Source organism: Geospiza fortis, unplaced genomic scaffold, assembly GCF_000277835.1.
Source record: "Geospiza fortis unplaced genomic scaffold, GeoFor_1.0 scaffold167, whole genome shotgun sequence".
In the NCBI taxonomy this organism is placed as follows: Eukaryota; Metazoa; Chordata; class Aves; order Passeriformes; family Thraupidae; genus Geospiza; species Geospiza fortis.
Genome location: NW_005054355.1, coordinates 4,638,108 through 4,657,137, shown reverse-complemented (window position 1 = coordinate 4,657,137; position 19,030 = coordinate 4,638,108). Strand labels below are relative to the sequence as shown.

Below are 19,030 nucleotides of genomic sequence, written 5' to 3'. Positions count from 1 at the left end.
GTTTGGCCTAACCATTTCAATATGAATTTCCTAAAGAAAAGTTGCCTAGGCCCTAAGCATCAGGAAGAGAAAATCCATATCCCAGGGGAAGAAAAAAGAAGAAGGGGGAAAAAACAAAAAAATTGCTCTCAAACTCTCCTGACACCATTGACTTCCACCTAAATTTACCCAAACTTACTGATCTGGGCTGTCCTGAAAATCTTCGATTGTAATCATTAACATCTTGAAACACTTGGGCTGCACCCTGCTGATCTTCACCAAAGAGTGGTAAGAATAGTGTTACCTAGGCACAGCAGGGAGATTATGTTACACATGCAATGTAAAACAGTCATCTTTAGTTAACTATATAGAAAAAAACTTTCGTTTAGTTGAATATTTAATAGGAGAATAACCTGAAAATTACTATCATGCGTACTGCTATTAAATTTTAACTAATTAATTCCTTACAGCTCCTTACAGAATATTAATTTTTAAAAAGATTGTTAAAAAAAAGCACAAAATACCCTTCCTCTTAAGAGAGGCATCCTAAACACCTAAATACTTTATGTTTCATAAGTGGGACAATTGATTTCAAGAACAAAGCTAATTTACCAAATTAATCTAATTTTCTTTTCTAAATTTAAAATAGAATAAAGCAATCAATGAGGCCTTTCTTTTACTATTTTTAGGATTGCCTTGCATAACAACAAACATGCAGCAAAACTCATGGTTTTGCATATGGATCTTCAAGCGAGATGAATTAAGAAAAAGATATTAACCTTCAACTGTTTTGTATGGACAGAGAACTTTGCTCTGTTCTTGGGTTAACTTTCATGCAAACATAGAGAAATAAGATATATGTGAGTATGACCTTACGTATGTTATCTTTCTGCATAGGAGTTGCTGAGACTTCTATTTGGAAGCAATGTACAGGTAAAAACCACAGATTATTATGGGAAACAGGGAAGGCATAGTACTTTAAATTATTATAGTCTTCAGAAGCTTCCTCTGTAACTGGTGACTAAATATAAATCTGTTGTGTGGCAGTCACATTCAGAAACGAGAGCATGAGAAGATCTACATTCAACTTCTGGTCCTGCCACAAACCTGTTGTATGACTCATGTTCATGTATACATCTTTCCCTTCACCATTTATAAATCAGGGTTAGAACGAATACATAACCATGAAAACAGTGCCACCTAATATACCTGTTACTCAGAGAAACATAAATGAAAATATATATAAGGAAAGACAATAAAGAAAATCACTTATTTTCCCCTTTTCCACACCTTCCCCACCTATTATTTGTGTATTTTTCTTCACTGGCTACACTCTAAACCTACTCATTCTTCTTCCAGTCATATCTATTTTTTTTTCCTTCAGCTGTCTTCTTACAGTCATTTGTCCTGCTGATACACACAATCAAAGTAGGATTCAATGGAGGGACAAGGGCATGAGTTACATAATTCATTAGAAGTTACTAGCTCTGTAGTTTGTGCACTGTTAAAATAAAGATGTACTTTTGTTAAAACATACACTACCAGACTCAGAGATCCTAAGCCTTAATGAGTTGCAGGAACATATTTCAAACTGACAATGTAAGTAAGTTGTGTAGGAAGTAAGTCAGTGCTTGCTCTACAAAGATTAAATTAATAATACATACAAGTTAAAAATAAGACCAAAATAAGAAATTGACATGGATAGGTCTTTTGGTAGGGACAGAGGGAAGAGAGAGCATATTTCTCAGGAACCAGTAGTGTGCAGCCAAGCCTTTCAGATGCAAATTCTGGTAAAAGAAGTTAACAACATCTTCAACAGAAAGCATGAAAGGATCATAGTTTAAATCTCACAATTTTCTGTTTTCATATAGTCTTTACAGAAAAATAGCTGAGTTATCAGCTATTGCAAAACAATCTGAATTTTTGGAGCCATTTGTCAAAGCAAGAAGTTTGGAAAAACTGAATGTCCACCATTCCTATCTCACATATCCCTCTGTATTTTTTCGGTTTCTCAGACTTCTTTATCTGCCAGCCTCACTATTGCAGCTCACATGTAAGTGCCTTGTGGCAGGCTATCCTATACAGCCAAACTGACGGGTCCATGATGATTTAAAATATTACCGTCTGTCTGCAGATCGGACAGCGGATGGCACCCAGCCATGAGCCATACCTCCAGTAGGCAATAATGCAGGAACCTGGTGAAGGTAAGGTACACACACATTTAAACTCCTCAGATGAAAAACGCATCACCTGAAATAATACATTTCACAGCAAAGGAAACAACAAAAAGTGTATATAAGCAGTTAGGTTAAATCTACAGTTTCTGATGTAATTTTGTGTACAGCATTCACTGAAGATACCAAGAACTAACATCTTAAATTCAATGCTATTAATGAGAAAATGCCTGAATAGGTTCAACTGAATCAGTAATTTTAAGGCATTATTTGCGGGAAACACAACAAATTTTTATTCATTAAGTGAAGAAGCAAATAATAAAAATTTTTGCCAGTTTAAAATGTAGAAGTCACAAAAATGTCAAGAGATGCAAAATTTATCCTAAAAACTTGGCTTTATCATCATCAGTTTCAACAGATGAAGACAAATATAAAAACGTAAGTATTTTATCTGTTTTCCAAACTTGCTTGTTTTTCATTTAAACAACTGGGCATGGTATATGCTATATACTTCAAAAAAAACAGATGGAATAATTCTACTGGGAACCTGAAGGAGAAGAAGCAAAATGCTACATAGGATGTCACTATATAAATATAGCCTCAACAAACCACAAAACCAAACACTTTAATCAATTGTGCACTTAGAATTCTGAAGAACTTCCAAGAAAAAATATTTTGTGAAATAAAGAATATTTTATTCTTTCTAAAAGAGTTTTTTAAAAAATGGTACATTCCCAAATGTTCTTCAACATCTTCAGTTTTTTACTAAACTGGAAACAAATTATACTCTTTGACATTTTAAAATTAAACAGTTTCATTCCTGATAGCATAGAAAACAATGCAGCACACTCTTAAAGTAACTGTTTATTCCTAAATGTATTTTCTCAACTATTTATAAAAAATTATTTATTTTGCAGACGCAACAATAAACAGTTAAAAGCAAACAAAACTTTGAATTAGGATGCCTGAGCTAATGCCAAAAGTTTGTATTTCTGTTCTGTTTTTAACTTTGGGGCTAGGAGCTTTTCTTGCTTACCACAGAAGAGATGTCCACAATTTGTTTCTATAGGAAACGTAGCCTGTTGCAAACAGACTGGACACGACATATCTGTATAGAAGCGATGCCGATCACCAGCAGAAGCATCCTGCTGGAACAGCAGGAAAACACAAAGTGTTGGAGATACTATGTTATGTAAGTCTACTGAGTTCTAAAAAATAATAAATTGGTGTTCATTCACTTTAAGTCAAACTGTCAAACACAGAACTATGTGAAATGAGAAATATATTTAAATGTAAAAATTAAACATAGTTAAATGCATTGATTCAATAAGCAAGTTCTTGTGACAGGACCATTATTTTCCCTTCATCTGTTAGTAAGTGTGTGCTTGAAACCAGTTAAAGACCACAAAGAAAGAACCTCCTTGGTCCTTCACAACTAGTCATGTTAGACACGCTAGAGCATGAATAACAAACTTGGATCTATATTGTTCCTTCATTATCCTGAGTAGTTCTGTCCAGAGCCAGGTAACCAAACTGTGTTGCTTACCAGTTGCAGCATTTAGTGTTTCCAAGCCCAAACACAGATACCAACTTGTGTATGTCACTGTCATGAAACAGTTTTTCTCCCCATTTTGCCATATTTGTCTTCCACATAAATATGCACTGTTGTTATTTCAAGAAATATCATGATAAAAGACTTTTCAATATTCTCCAAAAGTATGGCATAGACTCTACCTGTTCAACTGGATGCATCATAGAATCATTGAATGGTTTGAGCTGGAAAGGCCTTTAAAGATCACGAGTTCGAACTGTCCTGCCATAAGTAGGGACACCTTCCACTAGACCAGGCTGCTCAGAGCCCCATCCAACCCTGCCTTGAACATTTCCAGAGATGAGGCATTCATAACTTCTCTGGGCAGCCTGTCCCCAGTGCTTCACAGAAAATAATTTCTTCCTTGCACCCCATCTCAACCTAGCTTCTTTCACTTTAAAACCACTACTCTCTGTCCTGTGACTAAAGGCTTTGCTAAAAAGTTCCTCTCTGTCAGTCTGTGCCTGGCTTCTGTTGCTGTGCCATTGTTCTGCTACACACTGATTATCAGTCTAAACATCTACCCCTGTCCTCTCTCAGCAAACTGTACTCCAGATTTCCTTTCCTTTACCCTAAAGTTCCCAGGAACATTCCAGGAAGCACACAGCATAATCTAACATACTCCACCTTGTGGCAAAAATTTATTTGAAAAAAGAACCAGCCAAAATTTAGTTTTAATTACTTGATGCATCCATTAAAAAAGGGTACATTATCCCATGACTTGATGGATTTTAAGGATGCCTCTGTACAGTAAGTAAGCTCCCATAACTTTCAAGATCATCTTCCAGAACCTCAGAGAAGCCTGCAGTACCCCACATCAGAGAGCTGAATGATGCTGACACTTGGTACAGCACCTGGTCAGTTTGAAGCTGCTGACGAAGAGCTCGCACTAGCTCTTGATTTTCTGGATGTATGTTCTGATGTTCATTTCTGTGAAAGGAAATACAAGCAATAAAAAGCCTGGTGATCCAACACTGAAAAATAACTCACTGAAACAAATATGAAACCTGAACAAAGGGCAAAACCCCATTATTTCCTGCTATAAAGGATTTTAAAGGAAGTACACAAATAATTAAGGAAACAGGAATTTATTCTGGATCCTAAAGTTACTTTGGACACTTAAAGCTGTACAGCAGCAGGATTTTTCAGAGACTCCACAACCAATCATTAAATCATGTTAAAACTAGATTTTAATCTGAGAAAAAATTAAGTCTTGAACCTAAAAAAAAAAGAAGTTCCTTGAAAGCTTATTAATTAAAGACGCAGAAATATTTTTCATTTTTGTCTCCATTGCTAGTTTCTTATTTGTTGGTCTAGTCAACAAATTACTCAATAAATTACTAGTTTTTCACTCACTGCCTAAGTCACAGAGTTGGAACCTCCTAATTACTTCAATTTTATCTGCTACATGGCATTTACATAAGAAAGGGTAGACAAACTTACATTTAGAATACTGAATTCATGTAACTATCAGCAGACTGGATATAAAAAGAAACCACTCTCTTAAAATCACTCTTTTTTAAAAAAAGAAAGATTCTACAGGCAGGCAAACTACAGGTTAGATATGCCAAGAGGAATCATTGGGAAGGGCCACACTGAAGAAAGAAGGATGAGTATATTACAAATTTGAAATTCAAAAGCATAATGGGACAGATTTGAAATTAAAAATGTGCTGACAGCAATCAGAGGTGTTGTGTTACAATAAATATGAGTGAATAGCATATGAATTTTTATGCTTTATTAATTCATATGGATTTGAATGATGATACATTCTGCTCAGCACTCTTTAGGTCTCAGCTGGATTCTGTTCACCATTTTGGGCTAAATGCATAGAAACACATAGAGAATTTGGAGAAAGTTCAGAAGATAATAAGAACTACTGCCCACATTTTTTATACATTAGAGAAAGACTTAAGAAATGTCAGTGTATATAGAAGACTGTTCATGGAGTGAAAAGGGGACAGGATAAGTCTTTCATTCTATAAATATGAGCAATTATTTCCCATAGTTGTCTAAGGCTTGTGGAAACACATTTCTAACTACATAATGTACAAAATCAGACAAGATTACCTCAGGCTATTTTGATTCATCCCTGACTAGAAGTTAAATCAAAAAAACAGGTTGCAGTGCTTCCAGGGATATTGAGGTAAGCTGTCAGAGATGTGGGCTGGACTGGCTGAACTTTCAGGACATTTTCTGGTTGCATTTATATTATATAATTTCCTCAATGGCTCTAGAAGCTTCTGCAATATTTTCCTTCAGTTAATGTGAGTAATCATAATATTGCATTATTGCTCAAATGTTTATTGAGTTATTGCTAAAATGTTTAACATTTTGTCTGCCTCATTCTTTTTTCAAAGAGAAATAGACATATTTTTCATGCTAGTATTTACATGACTATCTGTAAAAAGAAAATTTATTTAATACTAATGTGGATGACATATGAAAGTTATATGATAGAAAGCCTGTATTAAAACACTTCTTATGCACCTTTGGTCTCCATGAATCAGATTTTGTGGTTGTTGTCTGCCATACATGCAATATGTATAGAAGTATTTTTCTGTTTAGATGCTACAAAATAAACGCATTTCACATCTTCAGTTTGCCAGATTGTCCGATATATATTGAAGTCCAATTTGATTCACACACAAGCGCAAGGCATGAATTGTAAGACAGTTTATTCTGATTTCTCCATAAACAACTAAATTAGCAGTAGCAAATTTGCTACTGCAAGTGTTCATTTATATGACCTTACCCTGGTATAACATACTATGCCGAAATCATGAGAGCATTTGCAGAGCTGCAGGGGTACAGCATATACAGTCACTTATGCATAAGACAGTGATGTAGCTGAAAACCATGCAATGTTCAGGAAGGGACAGGCAGAGCTCAAGACATCAAATTTATAATTCTGTCAAGCAATTAGTGTAAGAAGATAACTGAAATAAATGAAAACCAATATGGTGCCATGTCATTAGAGGCATTATCAAACACAAACCAGAAATAAATAAAGTTAGATGCAAAGGCCTTTTATTTCCCTATTTCTGACTGCTAGCATGCCAAAACTTGAGGGAAAAGGTCCCATGATGTGGAAAGATTGTATTATGTATCACAGAGGGCCCCGCCAAACTATTATTGGAAGGAAGAAGACTCATTCAGTGTGCAGTCTCACACAAGGAAATAGAGGTACAGTACTTAAGGGGACTGATGCATCACTGTGCAGTGATGGACACTGTTAATTTCCAAGGACTAAGATCTCACTTCTGCCGAAAATAGTGACTTGATCCTATAATCAAACCATATAATGGATAGAAAAATTAGATTAAAAAATCTAAACTTGTAGACCCATAAACACGGAACAGTTAAGTCATCTAGGACAAATCTCTTGTAGGGAATTAAAGGATCAGGCTTCCTTTAATTTGCTGAATACACTGAATTTTCACAATCTCATTTGTAATGTGACAACCTACTCACCAGTTTAAAAGATGATGGAAAAAATCTGGCTTCATTTTATCAAAATTTATAACTCAAAAGCATACAGGCTTCACACAAGTATCATATAGTGCCTGAACTACACATCTGCAACCTGTTACAAATGTTAATTATGGCTTGTAAGTTTCTCCGCCAGAAGCGTGAATGAAGCCTTGATGCGATGCTTCATTGAGTTCTTTCACCTGGAAACAAGTACAACAATTATATCCCTTAACAGTTCTCTCCATATTCTGCTTCTGCCCCCTAAAATCTACTGCAACACATACTCCTTGCTGCTCATTTCCCTTTTGATTCAGCTCCTGCAGCTACTCATCACCTTGTAAGCTTTCCTTCCTGTACACTTACCTGTTCCTACCCAACTTAAGTATTTCAGTTCTGTTGATACAGAAGCATGAAAGGCAAAGAAAAAAAATGGGATAATGAACACCATATAAGCAATGCAAAGACCACTGTACTGTCTAAGGTAACTAGAGAAGAAAAAGAAAATACTCTTTTTCTTCCTCACTTCCCCCTCTCTGCTAAATAAAAGTACTGTAATTTTTGTACTGTACAGATTTTCTATCATACTATGCAGATTTTGAGGGCAACAATACAAATGAGATAGATGAAGAGTGCTGCTGAATACAGACAATTTCAAAAGGTACCAGAAGGCAGAACAGGGAGCTAAGAGGATACTGGTAAGACTTTCAGTTGTCAGTCATAGAATCACAGTCACAGAATATGCTGAGTTGGAAGGGACCCATCAGGATCACTGAGTTCAACTCCTGGTCCTAAATGGACATCTCAAGACACATATGCACGAGAGTATCGCCCAAACACATCTTCAGCTCTATCAGGCTGGTGCTGTGACTTCTCTGGGGAGCCTGCTCAACGTTCTGGGTGAAAAACTTTTTTCTGGTATCTTAACCTAAATCTCCTCTGACTCAGCTTCACGTGTTCCTCAGGTCCTGTCACTGGCCACAAATCATACAATGCAGACCTCCAAAGTCTGGAAGCTTTGTGTTTTCAGTTTGTTTGCCACTCCAGAAAACAAACCATCAAGGCATGTAACAGGATTCACAGTCAAACTTTTTACCTACCTCATTACTCTGCAGAGGCAGTCGATAATTAGCCTTATCTTCCTCCCTAAGTAACTCTTCATAATTGACGCATCATCTCCCGAACTTAATTCTGACTGAACTCCTGCTACTCTTGTCAACTGCTAACCCTAGTTCCACTCACTTTTTATTAATATTTCTTACTTGCCTTTCTAGAGTTCAAAAATAAAGTGTTAACTTTTAAACTAAACATTTAAAATTCAAGTCACAAATGCCAAAAATGTCAATATGAAGGAGAAAGAAATCATAACAGAGCAGATAAAAAAGAGGCATTATTAAAGCAATCTGAGTAACTGAAACAGCTTTGGGAAAAAAAAAAGGCAAGGTGAAGTGAACTCCTTTCTTAAGATTCTTTTGTGATCTCCTGGTCCTTAACAGCAGCACTGCCTTGCAGTCCAACCAAGTTTTTCCACCTATAGCTTATTTAGTAGCTTGCTCTCAAGTAACCCTACCGCAGCAATATTTCTCACGTGGACATACCTTCTTCAAGTTCCATGATGCCACTGTGTCACTAAACTGAGTTCCCTTGGTTTTGAAAACTGTTCTGTGTTCAGAGGTTTACACACATCAATAAAATAAAATAAAATAAAATAAAATAAAATAAAATAAAATAAAACAAGCCTATCTGAAGCTCATTTTCCCAAAACACATAGGCTAAGATGTTTGTTAGGATGCAAAGAAAAACTGAAATAAAAATAAGCTTTGATGACTTGATCATTAAAGTTACTGAATTCTGAACTTAACATTTTCCTTATGGAATGCACATTGCAATCCACTGTTGTACAGCATACTCATTAAAAAAAAAAATCAGTTAATTTATTTGGATTTGGGTTGTTGTTTGTTTGCTTTCTTGGAAGAAGACTTCAGCTAGAACATACATTGGAGGAATATATCCAATTTTAATCTTGGAGTCGTTGACAAATCTGTACTTTTTAACCAAATAAAACACAGCAGCCATAGAGACTGAATTTAACCATTTTCAGTCTTAATGAATGACGAACAGTACTAAGTTTGATTATCTGAAGATATGGAAGAGTTAAACTCCACTTTTGATTTTAGCTGTACCAAGCAATTAGTTAAACATAGTAAGCAATCAAACAACCACTTCCTTACTGTCACAAAATCACAGTTTTTATTTACCAATGCACACAATTGTGAAGAAAGTTAGGATTTTTATAAAAAATGAATAATTCCTCTCAACACATTCTCACCTTAAAAGTGTATATACCAGAGCAGCAATGAAAGTGAAACTGAGCACAACTGCCACCAGTACCTGGTCACTTACTCCTTCTATAACTGAATCATTATCTAGCTTCAAACTCTGAACTTCTGCTTGGTGACTGGCCATCACAGCTCTAAAATGGAAAAAAAATAGATATATATACATATATTAAAATGTATGTGTTATGTCTTGTTACATGCACAGACATTTTAAACAAAGTTACAAACAATATGTAAACAGAATAGTCATTGTTGGGAGAAAAGAATGGTACAAAAAGAAGGAATGTATCCATTTTTAACAAACACTGAGTTTGCTGTAGAGGTCTTATGCAGTAGCAAACAAATCTTAAATGTGTTATGTGTTATGATTTGAACATTAAAAAAAATAGTGAGATAGTTTACCTTGAAGTCTTTATAAGAAAACCTGCATAGGAATAGGTCATTACTGAGCTGGCCATATTCTAAGGACTGTCTATTGGAAAAATTTTAAAAGACTCTGCATTATCAAGAATTTTAGCTATTACACACCACATCATTCCTGGTAGGCTAAGCCAACACAGAAACTTAACTTTCACCACCTACATGAATGAAGAAACAAGGACATTTTGGTTTTAGTGTTAAATGCTCATTGCGATACACAGGAATCACCCAATACATTTTAAACTTCATTTCCATTTTCTGCGCATTACCAACCTTTAGCTGGAAACGTGGGGAAAACTTGAAAGAAAAATAGCATTATCCTTAGTTAAACTCACTTGTTTTATATTTGTTTCACATTTGCAGCCATCAGTGACTAAGGTTAACATTTATTAACCCACAGCACTAACCTACAGCTGGAGACGTGAAATAAAATAGTTTCCAACCCACTGCTGAATCATTGCTGTTGCAATCAGGAAGTGAAATGAACTATGGCTATGAATATTACGAAATCAGAACAGTGAAGCTAACTCTGTCAAATGACATGAGAAGTCATACTGAAGCTCTGTCCATGCACAATTGAAGTATTTCCATGAAGCTGCCATAAAATCCCAGTATTGGTTTCTGAAGGTATTAAGACTGGTATGTTTTTCTGTTTCCTAGTCCAGCTTGCAAGCTTTTATCAGTGTTTCACTACACTCCACAGCTCATGTGTCATTTTTAATTTAAACCTCGCTGTCTAGAAAGTATTACCAACCACCCTCTGGCCCTGAATTAATTGCAAAACTGAAATGGAGTACAAGTCATCAGGATTTTAGTGGATACCTGTAATGACTACCCTGGCAAAATTTCAGCATGTCAGTCTGTTGCTAATAAAAAAGCATAATCTTTTCTCTAAGACAGCTACTCTCACCCTCCACATTTTTTCTAGTATAAGCAGTGGAGTTTTTTTTAAGCTTCCTTATGTTTGTGGCAGCGGCCTTCTGTAGCAGGAATACAAGAGAAGTTGATACATTCTAAGAGTATTGTTAAGAAGTGTAAGTGGTATAAGTAAGTACCATAAGAGCAGAGCAAACTCCTGGAGAACAAGGGGAGATTTCATTAATTGTTGTATTTTTGGGCTTTCCCTGTGAAAGCTAAAATGGAATAATGAAGCATATATGAAGTGAAATAATAAACTAAATTATCCTAAGTGTGCCAATCTGAACTGAGACTATTATTTCTGTAAGTATAGTCAATTTTTTGCTAATTACAGCTTTCAACAAGCAACTGTGCCACAGTATTTGGAAAGAGTAACTTCTTTCAAAGGTGGAACACCAGTGACTCATAGAAAGGCATATTTAAAGTAGGTCAGTGTTTACACACATTTCATATATACTAACGAATGAAAGACCAGATCTTTGTGGAAAGGTCTTACATAGGAACATGGGCCTACACAAGGAGTTAGAGCATTTCTCTGCATAGCTAGTTATACAATTACATTCCTATAGCTAAAGCCATGAGGTTAAGATGTTGTGAAATTTTTCTGACAGTGGTTCCTTGGTGCTGAGGATCTGGACAGGCAGGTGTGCTGTGATGCCTCCCTAACCCAACATTACCTGCCTGTATACTTAAGTTCTTTGCATATCCTGTCCTGAAGAAGCTTCTCTTTCTTACACATGAGACAACCATTTTCCACAACTGTGCATGCTGATATCTTCCATTTCTATGTTTTTCCTCCTTAAGGATCATTATCAGTTGACTAATTTTTACTCTGTCCCACTGTTTTTTTCTGGGTTGACCACTCAGAACAAAATCAGACATAAATGCCAAGGAACTGGTATAATTCCTCCCTTGCTCCACATCAGTTCTGTTAGAATACACCAATATGCCAATGACAGCTACATCCCATTAAGTATTACCCAGGGTTTTGGGGGTGGTTTTTTTTTCAGAAATGCCTACTGTGTCAGAGACATACAGATGGTTTAACTGTACCTTTGGAAGGCAAGCGCTTCTTACATTAACACCTGAACTTCCTCTGTCACTGCTTGCTTGATGCACTTTGAAAACAACACCAAGATTATCAATATCACACCAATTTAAATCAGTTTCCCTCAACAGCCTTCAAGACATCTACTCCAGCTCTTCCCTTTCTGTATGTTCCTTGCAACAACACTCCCAATTTTTATCTGCCTACCATCAATAGCATTCACTGCATCTGCTTGCCTTAATTTCTGCTCACTCATCTTTCCTGAAATACCAAACTAAGGTGCCAAAGTTAGCATCAGAACATGAAAACGAAATACACAGATCCTCACTTTCTCTTCCTTCTTGCACATAATGCCAGTTACTTATATCTACTTCAGCCCTTCAGTTTGAAACATATATGACTTTCCCAATAACCTTTTTGACATAAGCATAGTGTACAAGAAAAATTATTGCACAGTCCTTCTCTCTGCATAAACACCCTGAGACACTTTGTCTTTACTTATGTATCAATACTGCAAAGACTATATAAAGGGGGAGTGGAATCTGCATCAGTCTCATTCCCAGCTGCTTCTATCACTGAATTCTAGAGAAGACAAACTATCAATGCTTAATGCCCACGTTGTTCATATTTTAATTTATTTGCTGTTTCTGGACAGCCAACAAGTGCTCTGTATATTTTTCTTATTACTTCCAACACTTTCTCTCAATAAGATCATTGCACGTGAGAGCTGACAAGTCTTGTGTAGACTAGGTACTACAAAACAGAAGGGTATCACTTCAAAAGAACCAATACATACTTCCTCTGAATTCATGCCTCAGTAGAGACAGTAACAATCTCCTCCTCCAATTTCTAAGATAGCATGTTTAAAAAAGCAATGTCTACAAAGAAAATGTTAAAATACACTAATAGAAAAAATGTCTGACGGAAGGAGGAAGGAATTTTGTGATTTCAAGGCTATCTTGAATGTTTTCAAACAGAATACCCAGAACTGGAGGCTTGCAGTTCATGTTTCTTCAAGGGCAACTACAGCAGCCAAAGAGTGATCTGCAGTGGTTTGAATGTATGATAACTAAAAATAGCTTCTAAGAAATCTCACCTCACAGTGCGTGTGTTCAGCAATTGTTGCTCTTTCAGCTGGTGCAACTAAAAAGCAAGCTATAGGACATTTAAATAATGTAATGAAGACTCAGTCTTTGGAGACAGCCAGTGTTGATAAAGACCAAGTGTGTGTCAGAGAAACCTTTTAGAACCAGATTTTATTACATATATCTAACCACTCCTAAAACAGTCACTGTTAATAATTTGATGCAATTCAAGAGTGAGTTAGTATGGCTCATACTAAATTCCATCCATTGATTCATTACATTTTTCCAGTTACGAAAAAATGACAGCATTTCATCAACCTTTTCCGCATATAATTATTTTCAGATCTGGGCTCTACAATCACAGACTTTTCAAACATTAAATTATTTTAAAGGTTTTCTTTCTTTCTTTTCTGTAGGTTTATGTTACCTTGTTTCTTTCCAAAATTGCAAATAAGGTTTGAATTGTTTTCATTGCTCTGTTTCTATTCTTTAATACAATAAATTAATTCCTGTCTACACTAGCTCTGAGAAAAGTACCAACTGTATAAGATTACTTCAGTGGAAAAAAGGCAGTAATTGAAAATATATTAAATTCAGATAAATGATTTCTGATTATACTTAAGACTTTTTCTCTTTTTAGCCATTTCATAAGGATGGCTTTCTTAAATGCAAGCATAACTTCAGTCTATGAGAGGATGAAAACCAAGCAACATCTAATAATACTCACATTAAAACTGGAATTCATACAACTAACTTCAGAATTTTAAAAATATCAATCGCAAACTTAAAAACTGACAAAAATGCTGGGCCTTTTTCCTACTTCAAAAACAACACCACCAAAGCCCAAATCTTAAATTTCAGGTTTATTTCATCTTCAGACTACTGGCACTTGCTTCAAGTAAAACAACACAGAAAAGGGGGAAAAAGACAAGGAGTTACTCCTCCATTCCATTTGGGCTAGCTAAGTTACAGCTTGACACTGCATCCCAGTAGACTGGGATCCGGTTCATTTCCACGAGAGGTCTTGATGGCTAGAGAGTATGAACAACCTCAGAGTAAATTGTCCACAAAAAGTTTTGCAATAGAAAAGAATGCAATTTACTGTTTGTAAAATCATAGAGTTTTATTTGTAAATCTGTCAGTAATTAATCATCTGTACAGAAAATCACCTTGTTTATTACAAGTTTTTCTCAAAGTGATCACTGACAGAAGGTAACACCAATTTTTTCTTTTACATTTCAAGAGTCTACAGACCTTTTTAAAGTTACATTTTCCCTCTGTGGTTATGTATGAACAATTCATGCAGATTTAAGCAAAAAACAAAAGAGAACTATAATGAGCAATACTGCAAGTATTGGCTTTTATTCTTGGAAATTTATACAGAACACATTGAAGTGTGAGGGAATTAAGACACACACTAGTGTGGATGTATTATTTCTTAATTTTTCAGATCTGAAAAGTATTGTTATGATTTTCAATGTTCAACATAAAGCACCGCTACAACAATACCCTATGCTATGACTCATAAAAACAATCCAGTCTTTACCATGATATGTTAAACAGCTGTCAGCTATCCAAAGTCAGAACTTTTCCCATAGTTTTCTGAAGTATTTGAACTTTTCTGAGTTTATCAGGGAAGTGCCATATGATTATATACTCTCAAAACCACAGAGATTTTTAGGACCCACTACCAAAGGAATGTGCAAGCACAGTGAAAAAGAAATAAGAGGCTCTCTTGATGTCTGAGAAGTAAAAAATGAGGTAACACACAAGTAATACTGATGTGAGATACAAGTTATTAACCTTACTGTATTGACTTTGTGAGCATGGTACAATTTGCTCAACAACTGAAAGGTAATTTGGATAACAATGTGTCCTTTATGGGATGGGCTGGGAGTGAACTGGATGAGAAAAACGGAGTTTTGGATTTTCATTTATTTCAGTTTTATTTTGAGTCTTTTTCTCTTCATGCAGTACAGCCACCATCGGTTCTTCAAAAATTACAAGTTAATTATAAAGTGATGGTGGGCCAGCGTGCAAGCCACAACCTGCAACTCCTTTTGCCAGTTGCCTTTTATTAGCAAAAGCATCGCTCTCACCCTTTTAAAAAGCTGCTTAATTTGCAGAGGTTGTGTGTTTTCCAGGATAAGCTCCCTCAAAATTTTCTTCTATGTAAGAGAAACACACAAAAAATCGGTTTCATTTGTATCAAAAAGTTTCTAGTAAGATTGGCTTGTTTCAGACAACATAAACCAACTTTTAAGAATTTAAGCATGTTAAAATAGAGAATACTTCTTCTGTAATCTACCCCCTGAACATATATTAGCTTATGTTGAAATATCTATAGGGATAAATTTAGCACATTTTATTTAAGAGAAAAGCAGGCAAAAATTCCCAAAATAAAGACAAACTCTTACATGTAGAGCAAAAATTGAGACCTGTCTCATCAGAAGCTATCGAATTACTTCCTGCTCCAGTGTAGTACCAGGTCATGGTATCTCTCTGTTGTTGACAATGGGACTTTGGGAATGGACTTGACTCAGCGAACTGAGTCCTATAGTTATTTGTGCATTCTTTCTTTAAGAGTCCAAAGATATGCTCAGACTGCATTCAGAAACAGTTAACAACAGCAGGCATGAACTACACATCATGAACAGTGGAAGTGTTGAAGACTCTCAGAGTTTACTAGCCTAAATCCTGTATCAGCCAAATCCTGAGGTGATAGATTTTATCCAGGTTCCTTAGTGTACTAAAGTCAGGCTTTGAAGAAGCGGTCTAGACAAATATAACTTTATAGAACAGAAATAATAGAAATGATTGATGGCATACTTAGAAAAAGTATTTCTGAGGAAACAGGATTTATTAGCATTTCATTTTTGTGAGCACAGTCTTACTTGAATAAAGCACCAACAACAATCTCTACTACTAAGTATCTCCCTACATTGTAAAAATCTGTGGGAGAAAATCCAAAGGGTACATTTACTAATGGAAATTTTAAAAAAATCTGTAATATAGCAACATATAAATTGATGAGAGATATATTCTGTGACAAGACTGTCAAAACTGACTTGGGATTATCCTATGAGAATTTCATGCAGTCTGTTAATGCATCATTATTATGAGTTTGCATCAACTTTGGGTTTACAAATAAGTTCAGCTGGTACAAGAAATACAGCCAAACTCAGCCGTATAATGTTCAGTTATAGGCTTACCATGAACCACCTTTACTTTCAGGACTGTGCTGACTACGTTCAAGTGTATGCATACCCTTTGCAAAAGAGAATGGAAAAGGTCTGAACAGTCTTGCCAAGAGAGAGGAGAGGGCAATTTCAGTAGTCAAACAATGATTTTGTTGAGTATATGTTACAAACTGACCAACTGAGGCACTTGCCTGATAAAGCAGGTTTCTGCAGGGTCTGAGGTCAGCAGTCTCTGAGGCACATTTTTTCCTAAAGAGAAAAAAAAAAGAAGAAAAAAAAAGTTAGATATTCTACTTTTGCTGATGGAAGCACGTTTTGCAAATTAAAAGTAATGCAGCTGCAAACAACAGGTGCAAAGATGTGAGGGAAAATAATCCAAAATGAATATACCATTCTACTGGGAAAACAAAATATCTCCAATAATTTTTCTCCTGAGTCCAAAACCACATGGATGACTTGAAGCAAGAAGACATGCAATGCCCTGTCTAGCATTACTATTCTGAATATCTGCCTGGGTGATGTATGACTTGTGTAAAACAATTCCTAACAAAGTTTTCCACCACTTTGTAAGGCAAAACCATACTGAAAGGTACAGAGTTCTAAACAAACCAGAGGGTGGAACTGAATTCATATGCAGATAGGAGCATGCGAAAGAGCCTGCGAATGCCTTCAGCTTGGATACCTGACTTTCCTGGTCAGGCAAGAAGAAAAAGAAAATACTGTCACTTCATTATAATAATGTTTACTGGAACATGGCAGTACTTCAGCTAAGTATGAGGAAGCTTCAGATCTCTCTTAGGAAAGGCGCCCAGTAATTCCTTGTTGTAGAAAGCGCTACCTCCATTCACAACCTCATATCTAAAACAGATCGCAAGGCAAAAAAGCAATACAGTATTTGTTTGCATCAACAAAATACAAGCCACACCTCGTGGCAATGGGCAAAGCAGAGTGGGAAATGAGACACAGAGGAAGATATGATAGAAAACCTTAAACCATGCAATGCACCTGTGAAAGCTGTCAAAAGTAACAAGCATGTTGCTTAAAGCACACATTAAAACTTGGAATGGAAAGTTGGTAGTTGTGTAGTTTTCTAAGACTTTAAATTCATCCTGAAACTGAAAGTTACCTTTAAATGAAGACAGGTTTTATTTATAACTTATAGAGCAGATTATACAATGAGATCAGTAAGAAAGTACTTTCCTGGGAAAACTTGAAAATTTTCACAGCTCCTACAATACTCTTCAGTTCAAAAGAAGCTCAAATAAAGGGAGCATTCAACTTTTCTCCATGTTACTAATTCATTAAATGGAAAAAGTGTGAGAAAAGAGGGAAAATAGTGGCAGTTTCCACATCTGTGACCCTTCCTGTTTATACAACCCTCCACTGTTATCAGAACTTTGTGCCTGCTCCTCCATGTCATTGCATGCCAGGCTCGTTGTTAACTGATAGGGAACTGCAGAACTTATCACGATGCCACACACTCTCATTGCAAACTTCAAATAGTCCAAAATCCAACACACTACTGTGTGAGAGAGAAAGAGCTGCTTGAACTCCTCAGGTGACCCATTTGCAGCATGATGGAGAGTTCCTCTGGCTGGAGCATGGCAAGGATGCAGGGGCACCCTGGCCGCAGACAGACTCCCTGTTTCTGAGATAAAAAATTAATTAAATCACCTGAAGAATTACACAGAACCAACTAGGCTGGAAAAACCTGAGATCATCAAGTCCAATCTAAGACTGAACACCTCCCTGCTAACCACACCATGACACCAAGTGTCATGTCCAGTCTTTCCTTGAACACCCATTGGGATGGTGACTCCACCACCTCCCTGGGCAGCCCATTTCAATACCTAATCATCCTTCTTCCTAGTCACCACTTGCAAGTAACTCATAGAGTTGTAGAAAGTTAAGAGATTGGAAAGAACCTCAAAGATCATCCAGTCCCAAAATCCCCATGCCACAGACAGGGACACCTCTCAGTAGAGGAGGTTGCTCAAGTCTTATCCAAACTGGTTTTGAACAGTACCAGGGGTGGGGCATCCACAACCTCCTTGGACAACTTGTTCCAGCATCTCAATGCCCCTGACAGTAAAAATTCCTTCCTGCTACCTAGCCTAAATTTCCCTTCTTTAAGTTTAAACTCATTACTCCTTGTCACTACAGTTCCTAAAAAAGAGTCTCCCTCTGACCTCTCTGCAGACCCCCTTCAGATACTGGTAGGTTGCCTGTTCATTAAATTTACTACAGCAGAGCTTTGTTGAAAGGAAGCTAACGTCGTTGTCTTGTCCAAAAACAGAGGAGAATGTCGTCAAGGCTGCTCCATACACAAGCCAAGCCACGCTAGATACTAAGACTATGATACGTCTGTGGGTGCAGGGTCATTTCCCACTCCAAAAGGAGAAAAACTTTGTAGGGGCTGCTCCAGTCACAAACAGAAGGAAGCTTGCGGGTGAAAGGTCATTTTTCTACTCCAAAAAGAGAAAAACCTTGTAGGGACCACCCCACCCAGAAGCCAAGCCACATTCCACACCAACATGGATAACGCTTGTGGTACACCATCCTCACACACCCCACGCTGCCAGCCCCGCCGGACAGCTCCTCCGCGCCAAGACACAGACACACACAGACACACAGACACACAGACACACGGAGCCGGGGGAAGCACTGCACACCCCTCCTACCCAAGGGCCCGGCGGCGTACGAGGTGCCCGGGCGGGCATGCAATGGAGGGACTCGCGTCTCCCTGACCCTCCCCAGTCCCCCCGGGCCGGCTGTGAGGGGCGGACAGCCCAGCCCGGCGCGCTG

The 19,030-nt window shown here is 36.9% G+C and overlaps 1 protein-coding gene across 8 annotated transcripts in view; it reads right to left on the bottom strand.

Annotated features, from left to right (window-relative positions):
• Window positions 1–19,024, bottom strand: part of RNF170 (ring finger protein 170) — a 24,124-nt gene extending 5,100 nt beyond the window's left edge. The window contains exons 1-7 of one of the 8 annotated variants that reach the window (XR_265379.2): window positions 18,907–19,016; window positions 16,417–16,474; window positions 9,545–9,688; window positions 4,599–4,674; window positions 3,190–3,298; window positions 2,101–2,174; window positions 179–283 (exon numbers count right to left, since the gene is read on the bottom strand). Coding sequence is in view for 7 of the 8 variants with exons in the window: in XM_014308043.2 (XP_014163518.1) it covers window positions 179–283; window positions 2,101–2,174; window positions 3,190–3,301; window positions 4,599–4,674; window positions 9,545–9,681 (504 nt within the window). In the remaining variant the exon portion in view is untranslated. Of the gene's footprint in view, window positions 1–178; window positions 284–2,100; window positions 2,175–3,189; window positions 3,302–4,598; window positions 4,675–7,218; window positions 7,419–9,544; window positions 9,689–16,416; window positions 16,475–18,906 lie in introns of those variants that run through there. The other 7 variants (XM_014308043.2, XM_005423588.2, XM_031059065.1 and 4 more) reach the window with 7 other exon arrangements.
• Between the last annotated feature and the right edge of the window lie 6 nt (window positions 19,025–19,030).